Source organism: Microplitis mediator, chromosome 6 (assembly GCF_029852145.1).
Source record: "Microplitis mediator isolate UGA2020A chromosome 6, iyMicMedi2.1, whole genome shotgun sequence".
NCBI classification, from domain to species: Eukaryota; Metazoa; Arthropoda; class Insecta; order Hymenoptera; family Braconidae; genus Microplitis; species Microplitis mediator.
In genome coordinates this window covers 19432706-19458042 of record NC_079974.1, presented here as the reverse complement: position 1 = coordinate 19458042, position 25337 = coordinate 19432706, and the positions used below count along the sequence as shown (strand labels likewise).

Below are 25337 nucleotides of genomic sequence, written 5' to 3'. Positions count from 1 at the left end.
CATTACCCAACGCACTCGAGAGCCTCCAGTCAGCCGTCCTCACTTGTGGACCCTCCGCAGTGACATCCCTCGTGCCAAAAGCCCAAACTCCAACTTCTACACTAACCAATTCAATTGCCGCTTCGACAGGTCCATCATCATGTCTCACGGGAATATCGTCTGGTCTTTCAACTGGGGTCGTCAATCCTTATGCTGATCGGCACCATCCTCAGCAGCATCACTACCACCATCATCATCATCAGTATCCAAACCAACAACAACACCAGCAGCAGCAGCAGCAGCATCATCAACATCAGCAAAGTATTCATCAACATCTGAAGCAAATAGAACCAGCCGCCGCTGGCGCCTTGGCTTTGCACGCCCACACCTTCAACAAGCACGACCTCAACTTCAAACGCCAAGTAAGTTTCTTCATCAACAACGTGCGCATCGAAAAGAACGACGTCATCTAAATTTGGATGCAGAAGACTACTTTGGCTGTGATGAATCTTTGTTGTCTATTCAAGGGGAGGTGAGGGAATCGGTGGCGGATTTTTCGAGAGCTGTTTTTTTTAATTATTATTAATAATATTTTAAACTGATATTAAGCTCAATACTGCTATATACATATTAATAATGTCAAGTTTTATCATTGATAATCCCGTTCCTTTTTTTTATTCGAGACTTTTGTGTAAAGATTTTAAAAAATGATTATTCAATCCCCCATATATTTAACTTCCGTTTGTAGGGTGGGACTGTAAGCGACATTATTTATTTATTTATATCTATACTTATTATATAAATATTTAATGAAGCCGAAAGTATATTTAATTAAGTGCATTTATTCAAATGCCAAATATTCAGGCGTTTACGTGTCTTGGTGGGTTTAAGACCCATTAGACTTAAAATAAGCCAATTATCATGTTGCTAGAATGTTTTTATGGCAACTAAATATTAATTACAACCACCCGTGTTCGAAAAAAAAATATCTACATATTATATATTCTTAATCCTTTTAAGTAATCACTACTGTACCTACAACTAAAATATCCTTCCCGTCTATCATTTATTTTTTTATATTTTAAATATAAACAAAATATATATCCTATAGTTATCTATTTAATATGAGCAAATGCCGAGACGATATACGAAGAAAAATGAACTCAAGAAATGTACGAATTTCTATTATGCTGTCGATCAGACGAAATAGGAAATTGAGCCGCCAGAAATTTATTATGCTGCACTACAAAAATATGATATGTTTAAAATTGTCTGTCAGGGTCATCAGCGACTATTTAACTGTTGAGTGACGAACCTGGGGACAGTTGGATATTTATGATTTCGGCGCTTTTTTTTTAAATTTGAATTTGCACTCACTGAAGTTCGAACCCAGCGCCTGGCCGATTGAAGTCCGATCTAAAGTCATGCGCATTAGACTGCTCGGCCAAAAGCCCGGTTTTGTAATGAAAATTATTTGTCTAAATTAGAAATCATAGTGGGGAATAAAAAATTTTAGAGGGTCACAATAATAATTATAGTACAGCGATGATTTTTTGGCGGCTCCTGTTTCAAATTTGGTCGACCGCACAGTAAAAATTTTACGTTTCTTGTCTCCATTTTTCTTCCGTAGAATATTTTTTGATCCAACGTATCCTCCAGAGATATATAAATAAAATATATTTAAATCTACAAAGGCTTACATGATATATATATCTATTTGAAAATATAAATTTGGAAAACTATTTAGAGACAATTTTTAAACAAATGGTAAGCTTTAAATGGAGATCGTGAAAAATAAGAAAGTTTACTTGGCTGTGTAGACGCCGAATCCTTAATGTACGTACCTAAAAAAAATTAATTAGCTTTAATGAAAAAATAAAAAATTTAGGCCTTAGAAACTGTTGACCCCTTGAGATGTCTAAAAATGTTAATTGTCCAGATATATATCTATATATATTTCAAAAAATTTCTTTCTACATAACTACAAAAAAGTTATTATTAAGAACTGATATATAAATATCAATACGATTTAATAGTTACGTGATATTAATAATGAAATTGGAAATTTTTTTTTAGTAATCGAGTTTTTATAGAAAATTTGTAGCCGAATTCGCGTCTCGTATTTTTCGGCCTCTTGTCCTGTTTCTTTTTTTTTTCTTTTTTTAAAATTTGCTTTGCTATAAATATCTCTAGTCTAGTACTAGCTCGGCAGAAAATGAAATAAAATAAACTGAGAGGTGCATTGATTAATATCAGTACTATTTAAAAAGTTATAATTATAAAAATAATAATGTCAATAATGTCACTCGTTATCGAAATCTAAATTTCTACTCCTCGATCCTCACTCTGTTGATAACGATATAAATAACTAATAAATTATAAATATATATATAATAATTTTATCCGAGGTCGTGGAAGTTTGACAGTGATGTAAATGGTAGTTTACTTCATATTAGTAATAAATAAATAAATAAATAAATGAAAATATTTTTGAAAATATGATCAAGTGTTAAATATTTTAAAGTAATATTGTGAAGATAAAACGAATAATTATATTTTAAAAAAATATGGCAAAATTATAATTTTAAATTTATGTGAAAAAAAAAACGTTGATGAATAAATTCTTGCAAATTATAAAATTTGGCAAAAATTATCAATAAAACCTGTCCTAAAAATAAATATTTAAATTAGTGTAATAGATCGTTTTCAAATCATTCATTGCATCATAGCTTTTAATTTCACTTATCATTAAATCGGCAATCATTAAAAAAATGTTATTTTTAAATCATTCTATCAAAGTATCTTACTTTTTTACATCACTGCAATATTTCATTGGCATTTCGTGTCCCTTCACGCAATAATTATCATTCGGTAAAAAAAAAAATTCGTAAAAATTTAAATAATCACACATTAAAATAAATTTATAATCATAAATATTTTGCATAATTATTTTACAAATTTTTTTTATTTAATTAATTAATTTTTTTTTTTTATTTGTTTGGCTAATCATTGAAATTTTTATTTTTCTTCACAAATTCCGAGTATCATAAATTTATTTTTTATCATTTCCATTAAATCCTGTTTCAAAAATGTATGTCCAGCTTATGAGTCAGCTACTAAAGAATAAAATTAAGCTTTTTTCGTCCAACTGTTGTCACGCAATCATAATCTTCATAAATTTTAAAAAAGCTTTATCACAATAGTTGATGCTTTTATAAAAACCAATGGCAACATCGCCGATATTTTATTTATATATTTTTATTCTACTGGCATTCTGTCTATCAATATTTCTTCACATAACTTTTCTTATTTTCTTCTCTTTCCTGCTTTACTCCACGCGTCATAAAATCACGCACAGACATTTTCTCACCGCAAAATCGAACGTGACGAGGAATTTTTTTCTTTTTTTTTTTTCTCTAAAAACATGAAGAATTCAAAAATTAGTTTTTAATTAAAATATCTAAAAATTAAGAACAAAAAGACCAAATAATTTTGTTGGCATGTGATATATATACCACTTAAGTTTTTTCACAGAGCATGATGCATGAACGCGCAATAATACACATTTAATTGCTTTCGTTAAATTGACGTTTCTCTTTCGATCTCTCTGATCTCTATATTATTATTATTATTATTTTATTATTATGTAATTTATAAATAAATTCATTTTAAAATTATTTACTTCAAATATTTTACATTCATTTTTTTGTATTCAATAATTATCAATTAAATTTTGATGTTAATTATTAATTTTTGTTGTGTTCACTCTAGTTTTCTCTAAACCCAAGTAGCACAGACACAACTTTAAGATGTCTATTAAAAGGACAAGACAAATTTCTTTTTGTCTCAAAGCCAAGTTTTTTTATATAAATAAGACATTCAAATGTTGGTCCTGAGTCATAGGAAATTTGTCTTCTTTTTTCCGTTCAAAAGTCATTTCAATTAAAAAATCGTTCAGATGACTAATTTGACACTTATTTGTAATTTACTTTTTGTCGTCACTTTGCCAAGTCTTTGAAGCAGACATTTTTTCGGTGATAAAAATTTCTGATTATTTTGTCAACATTTTGGTGCTTTATCGATTTGTCAAAAAATATGATCCTGGTTAAGAGATGATAAGTAATTTTCAGAATTTTTTTTCAACGATTCAATTACAAGAAAAAAAAAAAAAAAAAATACACATGTAGAAAATTAAAAAAACTGTAAGTGCAATTTTTGAAAATATTTTTTTTTTAATAATTTGTCGTTTTTAAAAAAATCTAAAAGTTATAAGACGTCTACTAACTTCAGTATCATCAAAAACCAGCCTCAAAATTTATATCTTAGAGATGTCAAAAAGCCAAGTGTGCTACTTGGGAAGCTGAGTAATCTCTTTCTTTTTTTATTTATCTGATGCCGCACTAAAAATTAAAATTACAAATGGACACTCGATAATAAATTATTAGCTTAATTAAAAAAAAAATCTAATTTGAATCGCAAGTTTTAATTATTTTATTCTTCTGTCTAATTAATGAGTGACGTTCGTAATTTTTATGCAAGCTAATTTTTCAGGGTGTCTATTTAGTTTATCCGACAAGCGGCAATTAAATTTAAATATTTAAAAAAATTATTAATGCAGTAAAAAAAAGTTATATAAATATCATGTTTTAAATATTACGTTCCAAAAATACTACCATGACATACTTTTTTTAATACATTCAGCATTTTGTTTATTCATAAATACAATTTACCAGAGACAATAAAAATAAATAAATCTGAGTACTTTTATAAAAACAAAAATAATGTCCGTTTTCATAAAACGAAATTCAGTAGTTTTTTTCTGTTTATTAAACTTTTAACTCGGAACTATTAAAAGATTAATTGTCGAGTAGACCAAATGTGACACTATCTGACTTTACTTTTTTTTTTAGCATTTAAGTTTTACTTACTTAAAATTTATAAATTTTAAGCTTAAGTTATAGATAAGACAACGTATCAACAGTGGCCGTCGCTTCCATTTATTCTCGTTCTATTTTAATTTTTTATTTTTCTTTGTATACTAAAATAATATGCAAATACACAGAAAAAAAAAGTTATCTTGAGTCATGAAAATATTTTGGAATTTTTGTCAAGATTTTCTTGAGACAAGAGAATTTGTCTTGACCAAAGAAGATTTTACTTTATCCGATAAAAGTGACGTTTTTCAAAATTATTTTCTTGAGTCAAAAATATTTTCCTTCAGTCGAAAATTTTTTTTTCTGTGTAAAAATATTTTTTTTATAAATTAAAAAAAAATATATAAGGCAACAGACCCAGTATCTGATCACTCCATATATTTGTACATCTATATGATGTAAAATTTAGTAAATATAGATATCCAAATACATGAGTGTTCGGGTACTATTTCCCTGATCGGGTACTAGTTCCCTGATTGGGTACTGGGTCTCTTATCTTAATGAAATAAAAATAAAATGAAATAACGAGATTTTATGGAATATCGTCGTGCCAATAAGCGTGTGAAGCATATTAAAAATGGTCCCGAAAATATTTTAGCTTTCTGAAGAGGTAAGGATTTAAGTCACTCGTCGAACTGAGAAGCACTTCCAAGCTCTTCTCCAAGCACCCATTCCTCCGTTTATCACTGCGTTTGCTTAAACGAGGCATCCTACTTCCATAGTATCTGGATTATCGTAATTATTACTAAATGTAACATTTTACCAATTTATTCAACTACATATTTATTAACAAATGAGTAATGTCAATTAACTGTTACCATTTTAACCATTTCTATATAATATAGTAGATGTCTCGAAATTTATTTATCAATATAAATTATCTGATTTTAAAATAATAATTCATCCAATATCACTAATATTTGATTTGTTTCATTATAAATCGATAGTAACGACTCATTTATTTAAAATCATATTGCATTACAATTTAATTTAATTAAAAATGCTTGATAAAGTCATTAATATATCATCTAAAAAGTATAATTTTCATATAAAAGTTTTATCTTGTACGTCATCTTGTCATTTGTTATCGCGAGGTAGTGAACAATAGACAATTCGTAGAACTCGTTATGACTTTTTGTTTAAAAAAGTCTCCTCTGAAGATATTTTATATTATTTTCCCTCTCTTGCATCCCTTTTATTATAACAATCATATCCTCTCTGGTCGATTTCGTTTGCAGGATTATGTTGACTCGCTGCTCGTATTCATCACAGGGATTTTCATCATTGAAATTAATTACGAGCATGTCTTATCATTGTTATTAAAAAATAAAATTTTTGATACTCTAATTATCAATAATAATAATAAGGATTATTATTATTATCATATTGTCCTATATTATGATTATTCTGTAAAATATAATATACGATTTAATATTACGGTATATATTTTAATATCAATAAATTAATCTGCCATGAATTCTAATTTGTAACAATTCACCAGTTTTATTTTTAAATTAATAAAACGCTTCGATGCATAATAAATTTAACTGTCAATAAGGTCTACAATATATGTTATAAATTTAACAAAACATTGCTATCGGGTAATGAAAGCATTTATTTATATTAATTTCATATTTTTATAATGTGAATTAATAAAAGTTTCATTTCGCTGTTTTATTAAAAAATTTTATTATTTTTAATAAAATTTCTCAGACAATATCCCCCAGTTTTTAAAAAAATTTAATGACCTTCAAGTGTCATAACTGTATTCAAATTTTTTCAAATAATAAAAAAAAAATTAAAGCATTAATTGAATTTCGCCGAGATATATATTTTAAAAAAATTACTTATAGTTGGTATTAATTAAGAGTAAAACGAAATTTGGTAAATAACTCAGTAAAGTTTTCATGTCATTGTTATAATTTGAATTTCTAAACTTCGCGGGCTAAAATTTATTTACCAAATTTCGTTTGACTCCTAATTAATACCAACTATAAGTCATTTTTTTTTTTTAATTTATACCTTAGCAAAATTAAAACTGCGTCGTCCTTTTGTAAATTAATCCTTAAATTCTTTTTTAATTAATTAATCAAATTAAAATACGATTATGACAGATGAGTCATTGGATATTTTTAAAAAGTGGGAGGGGGGTGAGAATATCCTTAATATGATAAGACATGCTCCTTATAATTAGTGATTAGCTAATAGAATTTTTAGTAATACACTATGCTTTTTCGACGTTAAATATTCAAGTAAAAATATATATACAAATATATATATATTTTAATAAATTTTTAATTATATACTTTGATATATTTCGTCGAATTTTTACGCTGACATAAGTAGATTTAATAAATTAATTAGGTTATTTTATAATAAATAAATATATATGTATATATTTATACATGTATATTTATTTTTATTTAGAAAAAATTTTAAATAAAAAATATAAAAAACCGTGAAAAAATAGAATGACCTGCACACTGAGATACATTTATTAAGATCCAAGGATTTATATATTTATATATAAAAATTATAAATATTGCAACTAAAAAATCACAATATATTAAACACATTAGAGTACATACACATTGTCAATGATATAATGCTGCATGTTGCAGAATTTGCTCAAGTATGAAGATACTAATTATTTAAACGTAGAATTAGAAAATAATGTAATTTAAACTGAAGATAAAAGCTATTATCTTCATGCTTAAGCATGAATAAACAAAAACCTGAATGCAAAACTAAAATTTAAAAAGAAAACAATAAAAAAAATATATAAATAATTCAATGAAAGCCTTCCAATGTCGATGATCTGGAATGGCTGATAAAAATGAAGCAAAGGTGAGACTGATTGTTTTTGGTCGGCACGACGAATATTTTCACAGCTGGACGAACTCAGGACGGAGGTTCAGCGTAGGGATCAGGAAATTCTCGGAATGTCGGCTAAGATGAAAACACTTGAGGAACAGCATCAGGACTACCAGAGACATATTGCAGTACTCAAGGAGTCACTTTGTGCTAAAGAAGAGCACTATAACATGCTCCAGGCTGACGTAAGAATTTTTTTACTACTTACTATACATTTAAATTCAATTATATATATTCATAGTAAGTATGTATGTACGGAGATAAATTTATGGCAATAATTACAATATATTATGGGAATGGTTCCCATATTGTATGGTAACAGGTTTGTTTAAAATATCGATTATAGGAATGATACCCATACAAATTATGGTAACCATTACTATCTATATGGGTTTTATTCCTATACGATATCGGAATAGTTCCTATAAAATTATGGTAATAATTTCTATGTCATAGTAATCGTTCCCATAATTGACGGTAATGGTTACTATAATGGTATGGTAATAATTACCATGATGTTATGGTAATGGTTGTCATAATATTATAGCAATGGTTACCATAACACATGGCAACTATTACCATAATATATAGTAACGATTACCATAACATTTAGAAATTCCTCATATTATGGGATTCATTACCTTAATATATAGTATCGTTTACCGTAAAAGTATGGGAACGATTACTGTAGTAGTATAGGAACGATCACCATAATATTATGGGAATATTTCACATATATTATGAGCGCGGTTACCATGATTAAATTTATTCTCATACGCACTTAGAAACCCCAAGTCAAAAAATAAATTCCAGTTTAGTCCTCAAAAGCCTCAATTCCTTTGGTGTTTTATTTGGCGCCCAGAAAGTAACTCTACTTTAGTACTCAAAATCTTCAATGAGAACTATGAGGTCTCATACTATAAATCCTCAACGAATGAAAAGTTATAGTTTGGACTTTTAAAAATTTTAAATAGAAAAGGGAGGGGAGAATACATCGAATGAGATTTTCGAGGTTCAAATGCGGATAAAATGATTCCTTCATGTTTTGAGTATTTTGAGGCTCTAATCCAGATTATGTTGTTTCAGTTTAGTCCTCAAAGTCGTAAAATTGGTCGTAACGACTACTTTGAGGATTAAAGTAGGATAACTTTCTGTATTATTGTCAATCTCCAAATTCTAAATTGATCCTCAAAGACCTCATTGAGAACTTTGAGACTTAAATCCAAATTTATTTTTTGACTCGGGACTGTTCCAATCTGGATATAAAATTTCTTATTATATGACCATGGGAGCTATTCCCATTAATATGGTAATCATTGCCATAATTCAGCTGCAATACGATACAGGAAACGATTTCCACGGTTATGGTAACTTGTCCCAGAAGTTATGGGCATATCCCATAATTTAAACTATTTATTACCATAACAATATAAATTGATATTTCATAAACGTATAAAAAACGGATACCATAATTTTCTCTCCGTATACTAGATTAAATTCTAGTAAATGAGCTAATATAATAGCGTGTCCATATTAAACTCTATCAAACATGTATCAGATTTGAAATTAAAAATCTAAAATTAAGTTTTGTGATTAAGTATATTTAATTTCAAATGAATTTGCTAATGAGATTTTAAAAGTTATCACTCAAACTTTGTTAATAAATTATTATGAGCAATTTTAAATTAAAAATTCATCTTTATTTATTCACAAACTTTACTAATTTACTATATTCCACCCGCTATAATTCAATGAGTACTCGCAGTATATAATTTTCTTCATACGGTTTTAAATTTTATTATCAACTCAATTTTATTACTATGATTATAAATATTATAACTGTGATACTTTTTAAATTATAAAATAATTATTTTTAATAAAATATTGTAGTATCATATAATTATATAATAATATTTTTCAAATTTCAGAGGATAAGTTTGTAATCTAATTTTTTCATTGCCCGGGTAAAAAAAAAATTCAATTTAAATTTTTTGACTTGAAAGGATACGAAATAGGTCACTTTCTTAAAATGAATCAGAGAATATTCACTACGAATCAGTCCTAAGTATAGCACTGATTAAATCAGTGACATACTTGAGACTATTTATGCAGTGAATGTTCACTGATTACAATATTTTTCACTGAGTCATTTTAAGAGAGAAAATTAGCCAAAAGAAAGTCAAAATCAAATGTAATTTTCATCCATTTTTTACTTACTTTTGGTCAACTTGACCTACTTAGTATTCATTTGAGTCAAAAAAGTTAAATTTACCCCTAATCCCTTGACGATGGGTCGTTCGTGTCCATGAATTTTCAAATATTCTACAGTAAACAGCCTACATGCCTCCGAATTTTGATGAAAACGTTTATTGAAAAAGGGATTTTCGGAGCTAGCAACAACTCTATCGCACAGTTAGGGATCCAAAGAAAACCTATGAATTTTTCCAGATTTTCCCTTACAGAATAACATAATTAAATGAGCGACGGACGCTAATGACCCATGTTCAAGGTTTACGGGTGGAGAAAACAGCAACATGGGATTAGGGTTATAATTTTTTTGACCCGGTATTAATTTGAAATAATTGACATATACATTTCTATTTATAACTATTGAATAAAAATATATTAAAAAAAGCAAGGTTCGATAACAAAAATTAAATCTTTTGTACGGTTAAAAATAAAATTACTAATATTAATCGTAAAATATCAATTCCACTCGAGTCCAAATATGACTTTACCGAGAGACAAATCGAAGATGTACAGAATGAGGTCAGAGATTGGAAGTAGGTCATCAAAATGATGCTACTGTGAATTCTTTAAATCTTTATCTCTCATATATATATATCATAAACCTAGATCTATCTTTTCACATAACTTTATATACGATCCATCCAATTTTAAGTTAATCTCAAAGACGCATTTATCCGGTTTTTTTTATAGGTTGAGGAAATGCGACAAAGACTCGAAGAGAAGAATCGACTGATTGAGAAAAAAACCCAAGCTGTATTGCAAGCACAACAGGAGAGGAATCGCATGAATACTGAGTTAACTGAGCTCAAAGATCACATGGATATCAAAGATCGCAAAATCAATGTCCTTCAACGAAAGGTTCGTTTTATTATATATTACTATTTAAATTCATATATTTTGTCACATCAAAATATCATTTTTTTGATACCAACTCCTATAAATTATTTATTATTTACTTTATAATATTTTTCGTTGAAGTTTTATAATTTTTTCTATCTTTTAAAAACGTATGACTGAGTGAGTGGGGATGATTTATTTTAAGTTGATTATTTTATTATGTTACTGTAGATTATGTTTTCTTATTTTTATAAATACTGTTACGTTAATTGTTAAATTATATTTAGTTCGTATTTTATGTTGTAGTTTGTAATTATTTTTAGTTTTTGTAAACATTGTAAATAGTTTATAATTTTATAAAAATATAATAAAATTAAGTATTTAAATCCCTTTCTAATTTAACTATATTTCATTACATAGTACAGTCTATTTATTTCAAAGATCTAGTTGCGTTAATTCCTTCAAATTTATTTATTTTTTATATCACTTGCACTGTAAAAAAATTGCGGAGTAAACGCCGATTGAATTCGGAGTAAATGACTTATTTATTTGAATCTCTCAGAGTAAAATTTACTCCGAAGGGGAGTTTATTTTAATATTAAGTCCGGATCATGAATACGGATTCAAAAAATACCCAGATCATTCCGAAATCACTCTGCTGAAAAAAGAAATTCCTTATTTACTCCGTAAACTGTAAAAAATCGGGAGTGAATTCGGAGTGATTACGGATTTTGTTTAAATCCTAAGTCACTCGGAGTTCTAGAGTTTTAGAAAAAATCACTCCGATTACGGAGTAAATATGGAGTTTATTTTTCCAGCGGAGTGATTTCGGATCTAGATTTTTTTTAAATCCGCGTTTACTCGGATTCGGACTTAATATTAAAATAAACCCTTCGGAGTAAATTTCACTCCGAATCGAAGACTTCGCATTCACTCCTCAAATTTTTTACAGTTTATGCAAATGACGGAATGAATTCGGATTGAAATAAAATCCGTAATCAATCCGAATTTACTCCGAATTTTTTAGTCTGTATTGAAACAAATGATTTTTATGTAAGTAATATCTGATAAATTTCATATTATTATTTATTACAAACTTGTAATTTGATCATAAATTTTTTTGTCATAAAATATGACCTGTATTTTTATAAATGAAAAAATGCAACCAGTTATTGTAAACTTTATGAAATAAAAACCAGCAAATTAAGTAAAGAGCTCGGTTATAAAAATAGCTGGGGTTTTTACTAAGTACCCATGACAAGTTACATCATTTGATTGTATATTAATAAAGTAAGTAAATATAGCTGAGTAAACTTTATAAATCAATAACAAATTTTAATGTAAATTTATCTCTAAAAAAAATAGAATCAAATGCTTCAGTAACACTCACTAACATCAAATATTATTTCATCTTTTTATTTTTTGCGATTTCTCATTGAAAAGAAATGTCTCAGATATTAAATATCAATTACAGATCTTAGTTATTTAATATTCAGTTAAAGATCTTATTTGACAGAAAAAATTTCAATTTAATAACTCATTTCAAAGAATAAAAAAACTAGGTTTCATTTCAAATAACTGAGACATTTTAATTTAAAAAAAAAAAAAAAAAGTAGTAAGCATAGAATGAATAATTTTTTTTTATCACAATCTAGATTGAAAACCTCGAAGATTTGTTGAAAGAAAAAGACAACCAAGTGGACATGGCGCGTGCACGTCTGACCGCGATGCAGGCGCACCACTGCAATAGTGAGGGCGCGTTGAGCAGCCTTGAGGAAGCAATCGGGGACAAGGAAAAACAAATGGCCCAATTGAGAGAGCAAAGAGATCGTGCTGAACAGGAAAAACAAGAAGAAAGAGAACTTCATGAGCGTGAACTCGCTGAGTACAAGATGAAGATTCATGCACTTGAATCTGAGGTACATGTTTTTAAATTTTTTCCACATACTTGAACACTCTTTGCCTTAATTTTAAAGGCGCCTATTAAAAAAAAAAAAAAAAAAAAAAAAAAAAAAAAAAAACCTGAAAACATCTGGACTTAATTTTTTTAAATATTTTTTTTTTTTTTTTCTTAAAAGGTCGAGAAGCTTGGAGCACGTTTGGAACGAGCACAAGCAGAAAAAGATCGCCTGGAGGCGAAACTAGAGAGTTCACAATCAGAACTCGGCAAAAGTAAAGCTGAGTTGGACAAAGCGGCATCCGAGGTAGGCCGTAGTGGAGCCGACTGGGAAGCGGCCAAACAACGACTCACTAGGCTGGAACTTGAGAATGAAAGATTACGTCATGATATTGAAAAATCGTCAAGTACATTTGGTAGAGGTACACTTAACTCTTCACAGGAAATAGATAGGATTCAAGAGCGCGCTGAAAAGTCTGCAACAGAACTGAGAAGAGCTCAAGCTGAACTACGAGTCACGCAAGCGGATAATGAACGAGCTCGAGCTGAAGCTGCTGCTCTTCAAGAAAAGGTTATTTTCCCTATGATATATTCATTACTTTTACTTATCTTCAAAGTGTTTCATTGCACCCATTTTATTTTAATGGCTTATTAGATATATTTATTTAGAAACTTAGCTATTGCAGACAGTCTCTTTCGCAATTTTCAAATTTTACTGTAATATGTTTTATTTTCCTGAGAAATGCCATCAGTTCAAAAGTTTATATAGATAACGCGCAATGTCAGATAGATGATGGCTACAATTTTATTGGATCTTAATGAAACTCGGTACACTTATTCTTTGGAAAATTACCTTGATCAAGTTCGAAGATGAGCAAAATCAATCGAATCGTTAAAAAAATGCGGGAGTTTGAAATTTTCTTTAATTTTCTAAAAATAGCAGTTTTTTTATTTATCCTCAAATAACTTTTGAACCAAAAGCGATAACTTAATTTCGTAAAATGCATCTTGAAGTTCGTGAAATTAGCTTCAATTTTCACTACATAACTTGTGTTTTATAAAAATTTCTTCTGACAAATTGATGACCTCGAATATTTAAAAAAAACTGAAATAATTTGAAAACCAAAAATATACTTTTCCATTTCGGGTATGGCCGGATGTTACTTTTATATTTTTGCTCAATCCAAGAATATAAAATAGAAAAAAAAATTTCTATTATTTAATTGCAGGTTGAAAAAAGTCAAGGAGAAGTCTATAGGCTAAAAGCAAGACTGGAGAACGCACAGGGAGAACAAGATAGTTTGCGCGAAGAGTACGATCGGGCACAGTCAACAGTAGCTAGATTACATTCCGAACGCGACAAAGCCGTTGCTGAATTAGAAAAAGCGCGAGAAGAACTCGAAAGAACACAAGCGACTCTTGGCAAAGCTCAGCTGCAGCAAGAAAGACTGCAGAATATGCTCGACAAGGCCCAAAGTGAAGCTGATAAGCTTCAGGAACGATTGGAAAAAGCGCAAACGGAAATACGACGAGTTAGTATTTTATAACTGATTAATTTAGATGATAAAACAACATCACTTGCATAATATTATTTAATTATACTACCAAAACTAATTAATTCTTACTTGTTTATGTAACTAATTAATGATAAATTAAATAAAGTTTTGACAAGTTAATTAACGCTCGCTAATATCATAATTCTCAGATGCAAATGGAGAAAGAAAAACAAAACTACGACTTTGATAATCTTCAAAGTCAACTGGACAAGGCTTTGGGGCAATCGTCGAGAATGCAAAAGGAAAAGGAAGCTATTCAACTGGAAGTCGATCGTCTTCAAGACAAATATGAGAAAGCACAGGTACTATAATAATTTTATTTGATTGATTTATAAATATTTGTTCGTATGAAAAGGGGAAGTAGAAAAAACTAGGGTCAATAACAATACTTTTAACGTTTGTTATTTCTTTACCACATTGTTTTTTTTTTATACTAACGGATATTTATGTTGACAAACTAATAAGTTTCTTATTTATTTTGTAGATAAAGAAGTAATAATTCAAATAGCCTACAAAAAAATATATAAAACTTATGCTTTAGGCATAAAAAATTTATTTCCTTTGGCATTAAAGATTTGTAGCTTTAGTAATTGGTATAGAAAACTTATAATAAATAATTTGTCATTAATCTTGAATTTTTTTTGAGAATTTTGCCAAAGCGATAAAAAAGTATGAGCAGTTTTTTTTAATTTCCTATTTTACTTGATACTTTTGTGTGAAGTAATGGTTGTAAAAGCGTTATATATTTAACTATATATGTATGTTTTGATATTTTCGTTAGATAATCGTTCAAAGACTGCAAAAAGAACGAGACAATCTGCAAGAAGAAGTATCGAAACTTCAGCGAGAAAAAGATAATGCACTTTCTGAATTAGATTTAGTGAAAGACAGATGGGAAAAGGCTCACAATTCCCACCAGAAAATTTCTGTAAGTATTCTGTCGTAATTATTGCGAAAAATAAGAGATAGAAATTCGAGCTTGGTTGTTTGTTTCAATCAATATGACATGAAAATCTAATTTACAGTTGGAACGAGATGACGCATTGACAGAGATTGAAATCCTCAAGGAAAAACTTGATAAAACTCAGTATGCGTTATCAAAAGCACTGGAAGACCGTGAAAATACAAGCAAAGAATTTGAAAAACTGATGGCGAAATGCGACAGGTAAATGGAATTAAAATTTGTTGTTTATTAAAAGTTGATGAAGAAGTCGCGGAATATTGAAAGTATGAAAAATTTTACAGATCGCAGAGTGAAGTGTATCGTCTTCAGAATCGAATAGAGGTAATGGAAGCAGAGAAAGATCGATTGGAGTTGGAATCAGAGAAAAACTCCCACTTGGCTCTAAAGAGCCGTGAAGAAGCACGAAAAGCCCAAGAAGAATTGGCACGTATACAAGAAATGTATGATCGTGCGGCACTTCAATTAGGAAGAACAAAAGAAAACGAAGAAAAATCTAAAGACGATTTAGATCGTTTGACTGTGGACCTTGAAATGGTTCGCGAGAGGTACGAAAAGTCTCAGATCGAGTTACGTCGTTTACAGAATGAGCGTGAAAAACTCGTGGCAGACAACGAGAGAATTAGTTTTGAATTAGAGCGCGCACACTCGCAGCTCAGTAAAGCACAAGCAGCAACAGAGAAATCACAAGAAGAACTTCAACGTATGCAAATGGAAATTGAAAAGTTGTATGAAAAACACGATCGACAGCAAGCAGAGGTACGTAAAGCACAAGCGGAAGCTGAAAGACTTCGTTCAGAAGCCGAAAGTGCTCGTGAAGAGTGTGAAAGATATGCCGCACGATTTGGTAAATATCAAGAGAGCCAAGAGCGCCAGAAGGATGAACACGAGAGGGCAAAAATGGACGTGGAGAGACTGCGGGACCGACTGGACAAGGCACTTGCGGAACTGGACAGGGCGAGAAAAGCTGAACAGGATGCTTCGAGACTACGAGCCGATTTAGAACGGGCAGAGGGAGTACGAGGTAAATACCAGTTCGAGCAGGAGAAATGGCAAAGCGAGGGTAGTAGGCTACAACAGGAACTGGAAAAAGTGAGGGAGAGGTTGGAGATACGTGAATCTGAATTAAAACGTATGCAAACTGCGTATTCTGAATTAGAAGCTAAATTACATGAAGCTCAATTACAACTTGAGAGAGCACGTGAAGAAGCCAGTAAAGTTAACGCAAATCAAGAAAAATCTAGGTCAGAAATTGAGAGAGCGCGAATTGAAGCTGAAAAAATACGTGATCGGCATGATAAAATTAAAGCTAAATGTGACGCACTTGAGGCTGATAATGAAAAACTCAGGGTAGAAATAGTGAGACTTGAAAGATTAATGCAAACTGAAGGTAAAACAAGGTCTGAAAGCGCAAGTATCGAAGTTGAACGACTTAGAGCTACTTTGGACAAAGCCATCGTCGCTAGAGATCAAGTTGAGCTTGAGGCAGGTAGATTGGCCAAAGAACTTGAAAAATCACAAATTTTACTGGCTAAGCATCAAGAGATTGCTGAAAATGCTAAGAAAGAGTACGAAAGGGTAGTCAACGAACTTACAGCATTGAGAGAAGAGCGAGACACTCTGAGACAAGAATTCCGACGGATTCAACAGCAACAGCAAGTCATTGGCAACGAAGAATTCGCAAAACTTCAGCATGATCTTCAGCTCACGCTACGTGAGCGCGATAAGATGGCGGCGATACTTGAGAATCGCGAAAAACACTCAGAGAAAATTGAGAAAATGCGTGAGAAATTGGAAGCCGAAGCGAAACAACTTCAGATTGAACGTGATCAGTTGGTAATACAATTAGAAAAATCACAAGACATGTTGATGAACTTCCAGCAGGAGTTGAGCACAAGTGAAAGTGAGCTCGACAAACAACGTGACGAAGTGCGACGTCTTCAGCAACAACAGCAACAACAAGCACCTGATCGTGCTACTAAAGAAACATTAGAAGCGCAAATGCGCGAAGTTCAACGTCTCACTCAACAAATTCAAACACTCACTCAGAATCAAAACAAAGAACGTCAACGAGCTGAACAAGCTGAAAAACGTGTTCAAGAATTACAAAAACAACTTGCGTCAGCAGGTGCTACGTCAGCAAGTGAATCTCAAATTGAGCAGTGGCGAAAACTTTGTGAATCTGAAAAACAACGTGCCGATAATGCCGAGAGAAATGCCAATGAATTACAGAAGAGAATCCAAACTTCCGAGCGTCAACTTCATGCACAGCAACAACAGATTCAGCAGATGCAGATTCATCTACAGCAGCAGCAACAGCAACAGCAGCAGCAAAATGGATCTAGCGGCCAGGAGGCTGCTAAACTTCGCAAGGACTTGGACCGCGCACAAGAGGAAACCAAGCAGGCGATCATCGAACGCGAGCGACTACAATCTCAGCTTGAGATGCTGGTCCAGGAACTCGAAAGAAATCAGGTTAGGAGTTGTCTGGCAGACAAAAGCCTGATTATGTGCGCAGTTATTAAATCTATCTGTCTGCTCATGGCCTGTCATTGTCAACGGCGCCAAGATTTTATAGAAAATAAAAAAAAAACATTTTTACACTTACGCAACAATATAAATATATATATATTATTACAATTGGTCTATTCACCATCTTGATTGCACATGCGCCTGCACACTTTTCGTCTTATCTTCTCCTCTATCTCTCTCACACACCAATATATTAATTTGTCATAAAATATATATTTATTATATATATATAAATATACTCACTGTTATATATATGTGTATATAAATATACGTAAATGCAAATCTACATCGTCCACATAACGTCGCCTGTTCATCGTCATCGTCAGACCTCGTCGACTGGACGAATTAACTATATTATTATTATTATTTTCTCCACTCTCTTCATACATCAGCATTTTTATTTTTTATTTATTATCACCGTAAAATTATCACCACATTTATTGTTCCTTTATTGTTCAGAGTTGCTACTATTATACTTTTATCTTATGATGATGATACTGAAGTTAGCCGACATTTAATAATTTTTTAATTTTTTTAAAAATTATAAAATATAAAGAAAAAAATTGTACCTGTAGATTTTTTAATTTTCTACATGTGCATGTTTTTCTTTTTTTTTTGCAATTGATTTGCTGAAAAAACAAAATTCAAAATTTTTTAATTGTCTGCTAACTTCAGGATCATCTTATGATGCTGAAAGTAGCAGACATTTAAAAATTTGTTTATTTTCAATTAACGAAATGTATGAATATTGACTGGCAAAAATTCAAAAATTTTTTATGATGACAATCAACTTGGTAATTAAAAACTCAAATTTTCAGTTCTCGGCTACTTTCAGCATCATTTTATCTTCATATACGCACTCGAATGTAGTGGAAGCAACGAGTTTAATTATTTTTATGATCCTGAAGTTAACAGACAATGAATAATTTTTAGACTTTTATTTTCAATAAGTAAATAACAAAAAAAAAAAAGAAATAAAAATATGCACATGTAGAAAATTTTAAAAACTATAGGTGCAATTTTTCATATACTTTTTTTTTATAATCTGTAATTTTTTCAAAAATTCAAAAATTGTCAGACGGCGGCGAACTTCACTATCATCTATTTTTTTGAGTGTGAATGTAGCAGCCATTGGAAAAATTTAAAATTATAAATGAATAGAGTAAATAATTAAAAAAATAATATTTATAAAAAATGCACTTATTAATTTCAAAATGATTTAAATGCGCATTTTTTTAAATTTAATTTTATTAATTCTTTACTCTATTCATTAATAATTTTAAATTAATCTAATGTCTGCTACATTCACGCTCATATTTTTTTAAAATTATCTATTGATTTGTAATTTTATCTCTTCAAATATATTCTTTTAATTATTATGATCCTGAAGTTCGACAATTAATGAGCGTGAATTTTGCTGACAGTTGGCAATTTTTTAAATTTTTAAATAAATAAATAAAATGTCAGAAGAATGAAAATTAAAAAATCCGTACTTGGATAATCGAAAAATCAGTTCGCGCGTTTTTTTAAATTTCATTATTTCAATTAATTTATTTATTTGATCAAAATTTATAAGTTGTCTCATCTGCTACATTCACACTCATGACAATTAACAATTTTCGGATTTCTCTGTCAACAAATCAATTGCAGAAAAAAAAACTAAAAAAATGCGCATGTATAAAATTAAAAAAACTATAAGTGCAATTTTTAAAAATAATTTTTTTTTATTATAGACGTCAGCTAATTTCAGTATCAGAAATCATCTCGTTTCTACCACTATTTTCTTTGGAATGTAGCTTAAGTAGTTTGAATTTTTAAATCATTTATTTACAATTATTTTTATTCTTCTTATAATAATAATTATTATTATTGTTAATCTAAATTATAAATAATTATCAACGAAAAGGATTAAGTTATAAACCAACCGTACAAACGAATAATCTACTTTAAGTATAAATTATTTATTTGTCGATTTAATATTAAATTAATGAAAACTTATATGTATAAGCTAATTACTGAATAATTTAATAATACAATGACCTTAATTATTGTATATGCATAGATAATAAACCTTGATAATTAACTATGCATCATATACTGATTTAATTTACTAGTAGTAATTTAATTATCAGCGTGCGCTGATATCGAGCTAATTATTAAAAATTAACAATTATTGTATTTACAATATTCATTGCAGTAATTATCAAATACATATATGTATATTTACTACCCATAAGCTAAATCCTTTTCTAGTCGTTTATAAAATTTAATAAATTTTTGTTATCATAAATTTAAAATGCATATTGTATGTATGTGAGTGTGTGTATTTAATATGATCACGCAAATCAAAATTTTTGTATTTTGTAATTTAATGTTATGCGATTTATTTTATTATAATTTAAATATTTAAGAAATTTTAATTCTACTCTTATATTTTTTATTGATTTTTTTAGTTTATATTTTATCAATATTCATAGAAAAAAAAAGAAGTTATGGAAAAGTTTAAATGTTTTGTAATTTTACTTGAGATGATACTCGTGCGAGAAAAAAATGCTGCGAGGCTTTTAATTTGCGCATTTTTTTTTTTATATACGTAGCTAAAGTATTATAAAACTTTTTTGAGAAATGGTTATAAGAAATAAAAAGATTATTGGATAGAAAAAGTTATTGGTGTGTTTTAAAATTACACAGGTGGATCTTCACGAAGCGAACAAGAAACTTCAAGCTGGCGGAGCCAAACCTGGCGTCGATACTAGCCAGGAAAGAAAACAATTGGAAGAACAAAGACGTCAGTTAGAGGAGCAGAGGAAGCAGATTGAAGAACGTGCAAGAATATCTGATAGTAAATTGAGAACTGCTGAAGAAAAAGAACGGGCACTACAAGCTTTAGACCAGGATTTAAAAAAACGAAAAGCAAAAATGGATCAGTTGGAGCAACAACTTCAAAAGGTTTATATATATATATATAATTAAATTACAAATGAAAAAAGTTATATTCTATTCTATCGATATGAAAATAAATATTATGGTAATATTTGAAACTTTAGAGTGGCGGATCACCAGACAAAAGACTTGCAGAAATGCAAAAAGCGCTGGACACTGCGGAAAAAGACTTGGAAAGAGCGAAAGAAGAAGCTGGAAGAAGTTCCGCGGAAACGGAAAGATTACTCCAACTTATGCAAATGACGCAAGAGGAACAAAATTCAAAAGAAAAACAGATACGCGAACTTCAAGAGTAAGTTTATAGTTTTAAATTATGAAAATATATAAAGTTTCGAAAGACAGAAGCTTTGATATTTCTTTGGATTAACGCAATTGTTATATACTTTTATTTTTTTTATGTTACAGCGCTCTTAAAGCCGCACAAGCAAAACTTAAACAAGCCACAGCTGCAAATCAACAAGAGGTCAGTAAAATAGTCATACATTTTTATTTTACCATAAGGTAAAAGACAGTACCCGATCAGGAAACTAGTATCCGGTCACTCCATGTATTGGTATATCTATTTATTTATCCAGCGCTTTCCGCAATTTACAAAATTTCTTCATGAATTCTTAATCTTGAATGCATTTAGAGATCCACCAAAAAAATTTACCGATTTCGAGTAGTCATCAACTAATTTAAAAATTATATTTCTGTGACCGTTTTGTATAAATGACTTATTAGAGTATGGGGGAAAAGGGGATGTCGCTTACTGTGACAAGGGGGATGGGGTTCTAAGAAAACGTGACATTCGCAGCTCATCAAACAATTTTGCAAATTTATCTCTCATTTTTTTGTTACGGTAAAAAGTCATTCGTTTCATATTTTTAAGTATATAAATATTTCTATGCATATATTTCCGTCATAAGGGGAGGGAGATCTATCGTTTGTGACGCGATATTATTATTTACCTAAAAAGGTAAAATTTTAAGTGACGTATTTTATAAATGGCCCCATATTCGAGATATTGAACTTGATATCTGTCAAAATTTTTTGAGAATCGATCATAGTAAAATTTATGAAATATAAATATACGAATTCATGAGTGATCGAGTACTATTTGAATCGTTTATTTGAGAAACCCCATAAGTCATATTTTTTACAAAATTGGGTTTTTTGCATTTTTGTGTTCTTTGGATGTCCCTCCATAGAAATCAATAAAAATGTGCATTAAATCAGCGTTTAAAAAAAAATTAACGGGGTGACAGCAATTTCATTTAATTGAGAAATCCCATAAGTCAATGACTCAAATGAACATGCAGTTTTAGTTTTACAGAAATAATTTTTTTTTTTTTTTATTTAAAATTCGCGCTTTTTTGGGAAATTAATTTCAAATGTTGTTTTATTGTTGACTGTTATGTGACTAATTAAAATGTTTAAATTAATTATACTTTTTTGTAATTTCTGAGTTTCAGAGTTCAAATACATATTTAATACTTCATTTTATCAGTGTAAAAAATGATTTGAGTGGAAACATTTAAAAAAACAATGATTTTATAACTTTCTTTTCCGTTTGGTTGAGAAACCCCATAAGTCAATCAACTTTAAATAATTTTTTTAAGTAGTTTCAGTTAAAAAATTAAATTTTTCTTGTTGGAATCTTTTTCAGAGACGCTAACATAATTGTATTCAATTATTTATTTATTATTTTAATGTCAAGTTTTTCCAAAAAAATGTTTTTTGTGTTTCCTGAAAAATTTTTTTTTCTTGACTTAAGGGGTTTCTCTAATAAACGATTCAGTTCTTTGACTGGGTACTGGGTCTCTTACCTCAAATAATAATAATAATAAAAACTAATAATAACTAACACGAATTTTATTTTCACGCCATCATGGATTTTCTAATAAAAATCGTAACAAATTTAATTACTTTTATTTTTAATGAAAATAATTTTATCGAATGGTTGTAATATAAAAAAAAATAGGCGGGTCCTGCTGGATTCTTAAAAAGCTTCTTCTAAAGTAATTCTTTTGTTGGGAACGCTTCTTCCATTCTTTTTAGTACAATTTGCTAATTAAGAGTGATTAATGAGTGATTATTAAAATAATAAATAAAACTGTTTGTTAAAACTAATATACGTATAATACAGGAAATTATAAATGAATAAATGACAAGACATTTAAATGATAATTAATAATTAATATTTTTCGTGAATTAATAACGACCATTGTTAATCTATTAATAATAATAATTATTAAATAATTTACATATAGAAGTGATAATAATAAACAATTGATAATAGTTATTAATTTATAAACTGATAATTAAATAACTGATCGAATAAATAATTAAGTGTAACAAAGAGGAGTAAAAACAAACAATTAAAAATATTTAAAACAAATGAAATTTAAAATAAATAAAAAACAATAATTTATCAATAAAACAACGGCAACAATAAAATTATATATTTAATGCAAGTATGTGTAATAGTTTTAAAAAAGTATGATCGTATACCAATGATTAATAATTTAAATGATTAATTAAAAATATAATGATAATAATAGCAAATTAATAATTTTAGCGGATGAACAATAAACGGTGACCGATGCTAAAAATAATTTATAGTACAGCCATTCAAAAAAAATCTGTTTTGTTTAAAAAAGTTTATAATTTAAATAATTTACTAATTTATTTTTTTAAACTTCCTCACAATTTTTATGTCTCGTATCACGGCGTGAAAATAATAAAATTACACCAAAAAAGATCAAAGAGAACTATTGCGACCCCGATAAGTCGAGCACTGGCGTTATCGATGAAGACATCGAAATATGGAAAGAAGAAATAAAATCAAAAGACAGAAGAATTTATGAATTGGAAATGGAGATGCAATCGATTGAAGATTTTCTAAATAATCATTCAGAGACAAATGGTGTCGTTGAATTGCAACGGATATTGAAAAAGAAAATATCTAAAATAAATAAATTGGAGTATACTGTCGCTGAATTTGAAGATTTTCTTAAACAAAATCCAGATGTTAAAGAATTACACGAGCTTAAGTGTCAAGTTGATTTTAAAGAACGTAGGATACGTGACTTGGAGAGTTGGATTGAAAGAAATGGCGACGTGGGAATTGAAAAAACACGTATTATTGAATTGGAACAAATGGTGACACATCTTGAAGAATACGTTAAGAGTCACAATGTCGATGCGCTTAAACAAAAGTTACAGGATCGTGAAGAGAGAATAGATCAATTGTTGGATAAAATTGATACGCTGGATAAAGAATTGATGAAACGTGAGCCATTTAAAAATATAAATAATTTATGTGATGACGAATTATTGAATAATTTTGATGACGATGAAAAAATGCAGATTATTAAGAAAGTTATATTTGAAAAAGAAGTTAAAATGAAAGAAATGGAACACGCGATATCAGAAAAAGACAATCGTATCCAAGATTATGAACAGCAAGTTATTGAATTAGAAGATAAAATATATAAAATGGTAAATGAAATTAAAGATATGAAGGCTGAATTAAGTGAATACGAGGCTGAGGACATTGGAGTGTTAAAAGAAGAAATCAGAGTCAGGGATGAAAGGGTTCAACAGCTGGAAGATGAAATAGATTCACTGGAAAGGGCATTTGGTGAAAGAATGGATTTAGAAGAAATAGAAGAACTGTTAAATGTCATAAAAAAAAAAGAAGAGCATGAAAAAAAATTGGAGCTTAAAGTTACGGAGCTAAGAGATGCACTTAGAGACAGTGTAGCGATTGCTAATAAAGCTGATAAAAAACTTAAGCAAATGGAAAAGAGCAAAGAGAATTACATTGATAGGGTAAGATATAGATGATCAAGAATTTAAATTTATACACTAAGTAGATGCATCATTTATATTTTAACGATTTTTTTTCTACTTGAAATACATCAGACTAAAAGTACTTTATAAATAATAATTCAAAGTTTTAATTTTAGTTAATTTTTTATAATTAATTAAAGAAAACTTGGAATTTAAATGGAAATTTTATTTTTCACGTAAATTATTTTTACTTTTTAAAAAATACTTTATGTTTTAATTTATCGTTATTATTATTAATAATAAATTTTAATGTAACATTAAATTTATTTAAATCCCATTTAAATTTAACGCGGGTTTTTATCATCATATTAGTTCTTGCCTCGGTATTTTATTAGATTAAGGACATAAATTATACTTCCCATTGTGCATATAAGCTGGGAAATATTAAAATAATGAATTAAGTCGATCGCTAAAACAATTAATGACTTGAAATTAAATTCTATGATGCATCTATTAAATTTCATCTCCATTCCAAAGTGAAAATTATTATCATAATAAATAAATTTATCAGGTTATAAAATTAGAACAAAAAATAACATCATTGCAATCAGCGAATGCATTAAAATGTCACTCATGTCGGCCTTTGATGTCAAAATTTTTAAAATGTCAAAAAAATTTGAAGCGCCTAAAAGATGAACGAAGAATTCAACTCAAAGATCTCCATAATTTAAAGTAATTCAAATTATATATTTATGAATTTATTATAATAAATTTAATTAAACTTTAAAAAATAAAAT

At 29.1% G+C, this 25337-nt stretch overlaps 1 protein-coding gene across 4 annotated transcripts in view; it reads left to right on the top strand.

Annotated features, from left to right (window-relative positions):
• The window catches only part of LOC130669888 (ELKS/Rab6-interacting/CAST family member 1), a 66297-nt gene that overhangs the window by 34744 nt on the left and 6216 nt on the right, over positions 1-25337 (top strand). Inside the window, exons 5-19 of one of the 4 annotated variants that reach the window (XM_057473029.1) lie at positions 5512-5523; positions 7805-7972; positions 10728-10895; positions 12530-12793; positions 12953-13342; positions 14001-14303; positions 14477-14629; positions 15109-15255; positions 15353-15492; positions 15573-17763; positions 20512-20769; positions 20868-21055; positions 21169-21226; positions 23506-24579; positions 25112-25272. In XM_057473029.1, coding sequence (XP_057329012.1) covers positions 5512-5523; positions 7805-7972; positions 10728-10895; positions 12530-12793; positions 12953-13342; positions 14001-14303; positions 14477-14629; positions 15109-15255; positions 15353-15492; positions 15573-17763; positions 20512-20769; positions 20868-21055; positions 21169-21226; positions 23506-24579; positions 25112-25272 — 5675 coding nt within the window. Of the gene's footprint in view, positions 1-5511; positions 5524-7804; positions 7973-10727; positions 10896-12529; positions 12794-12952; positions 13343-14000; positions 14304-14476; positions 14630-15108; positions 15256-15352; positions 15493-15572; positions 17764-20511; positions 20770-20867; positions 21056-21168; positions 21227-22726; positions 24580-25111; positions 25273-25337 lie in introns of those variants that run through there. The other 3 variants (XM_057473030.1, XM_057473031.1, XM_057473032.1) reach the window with 3 other exon arrangements.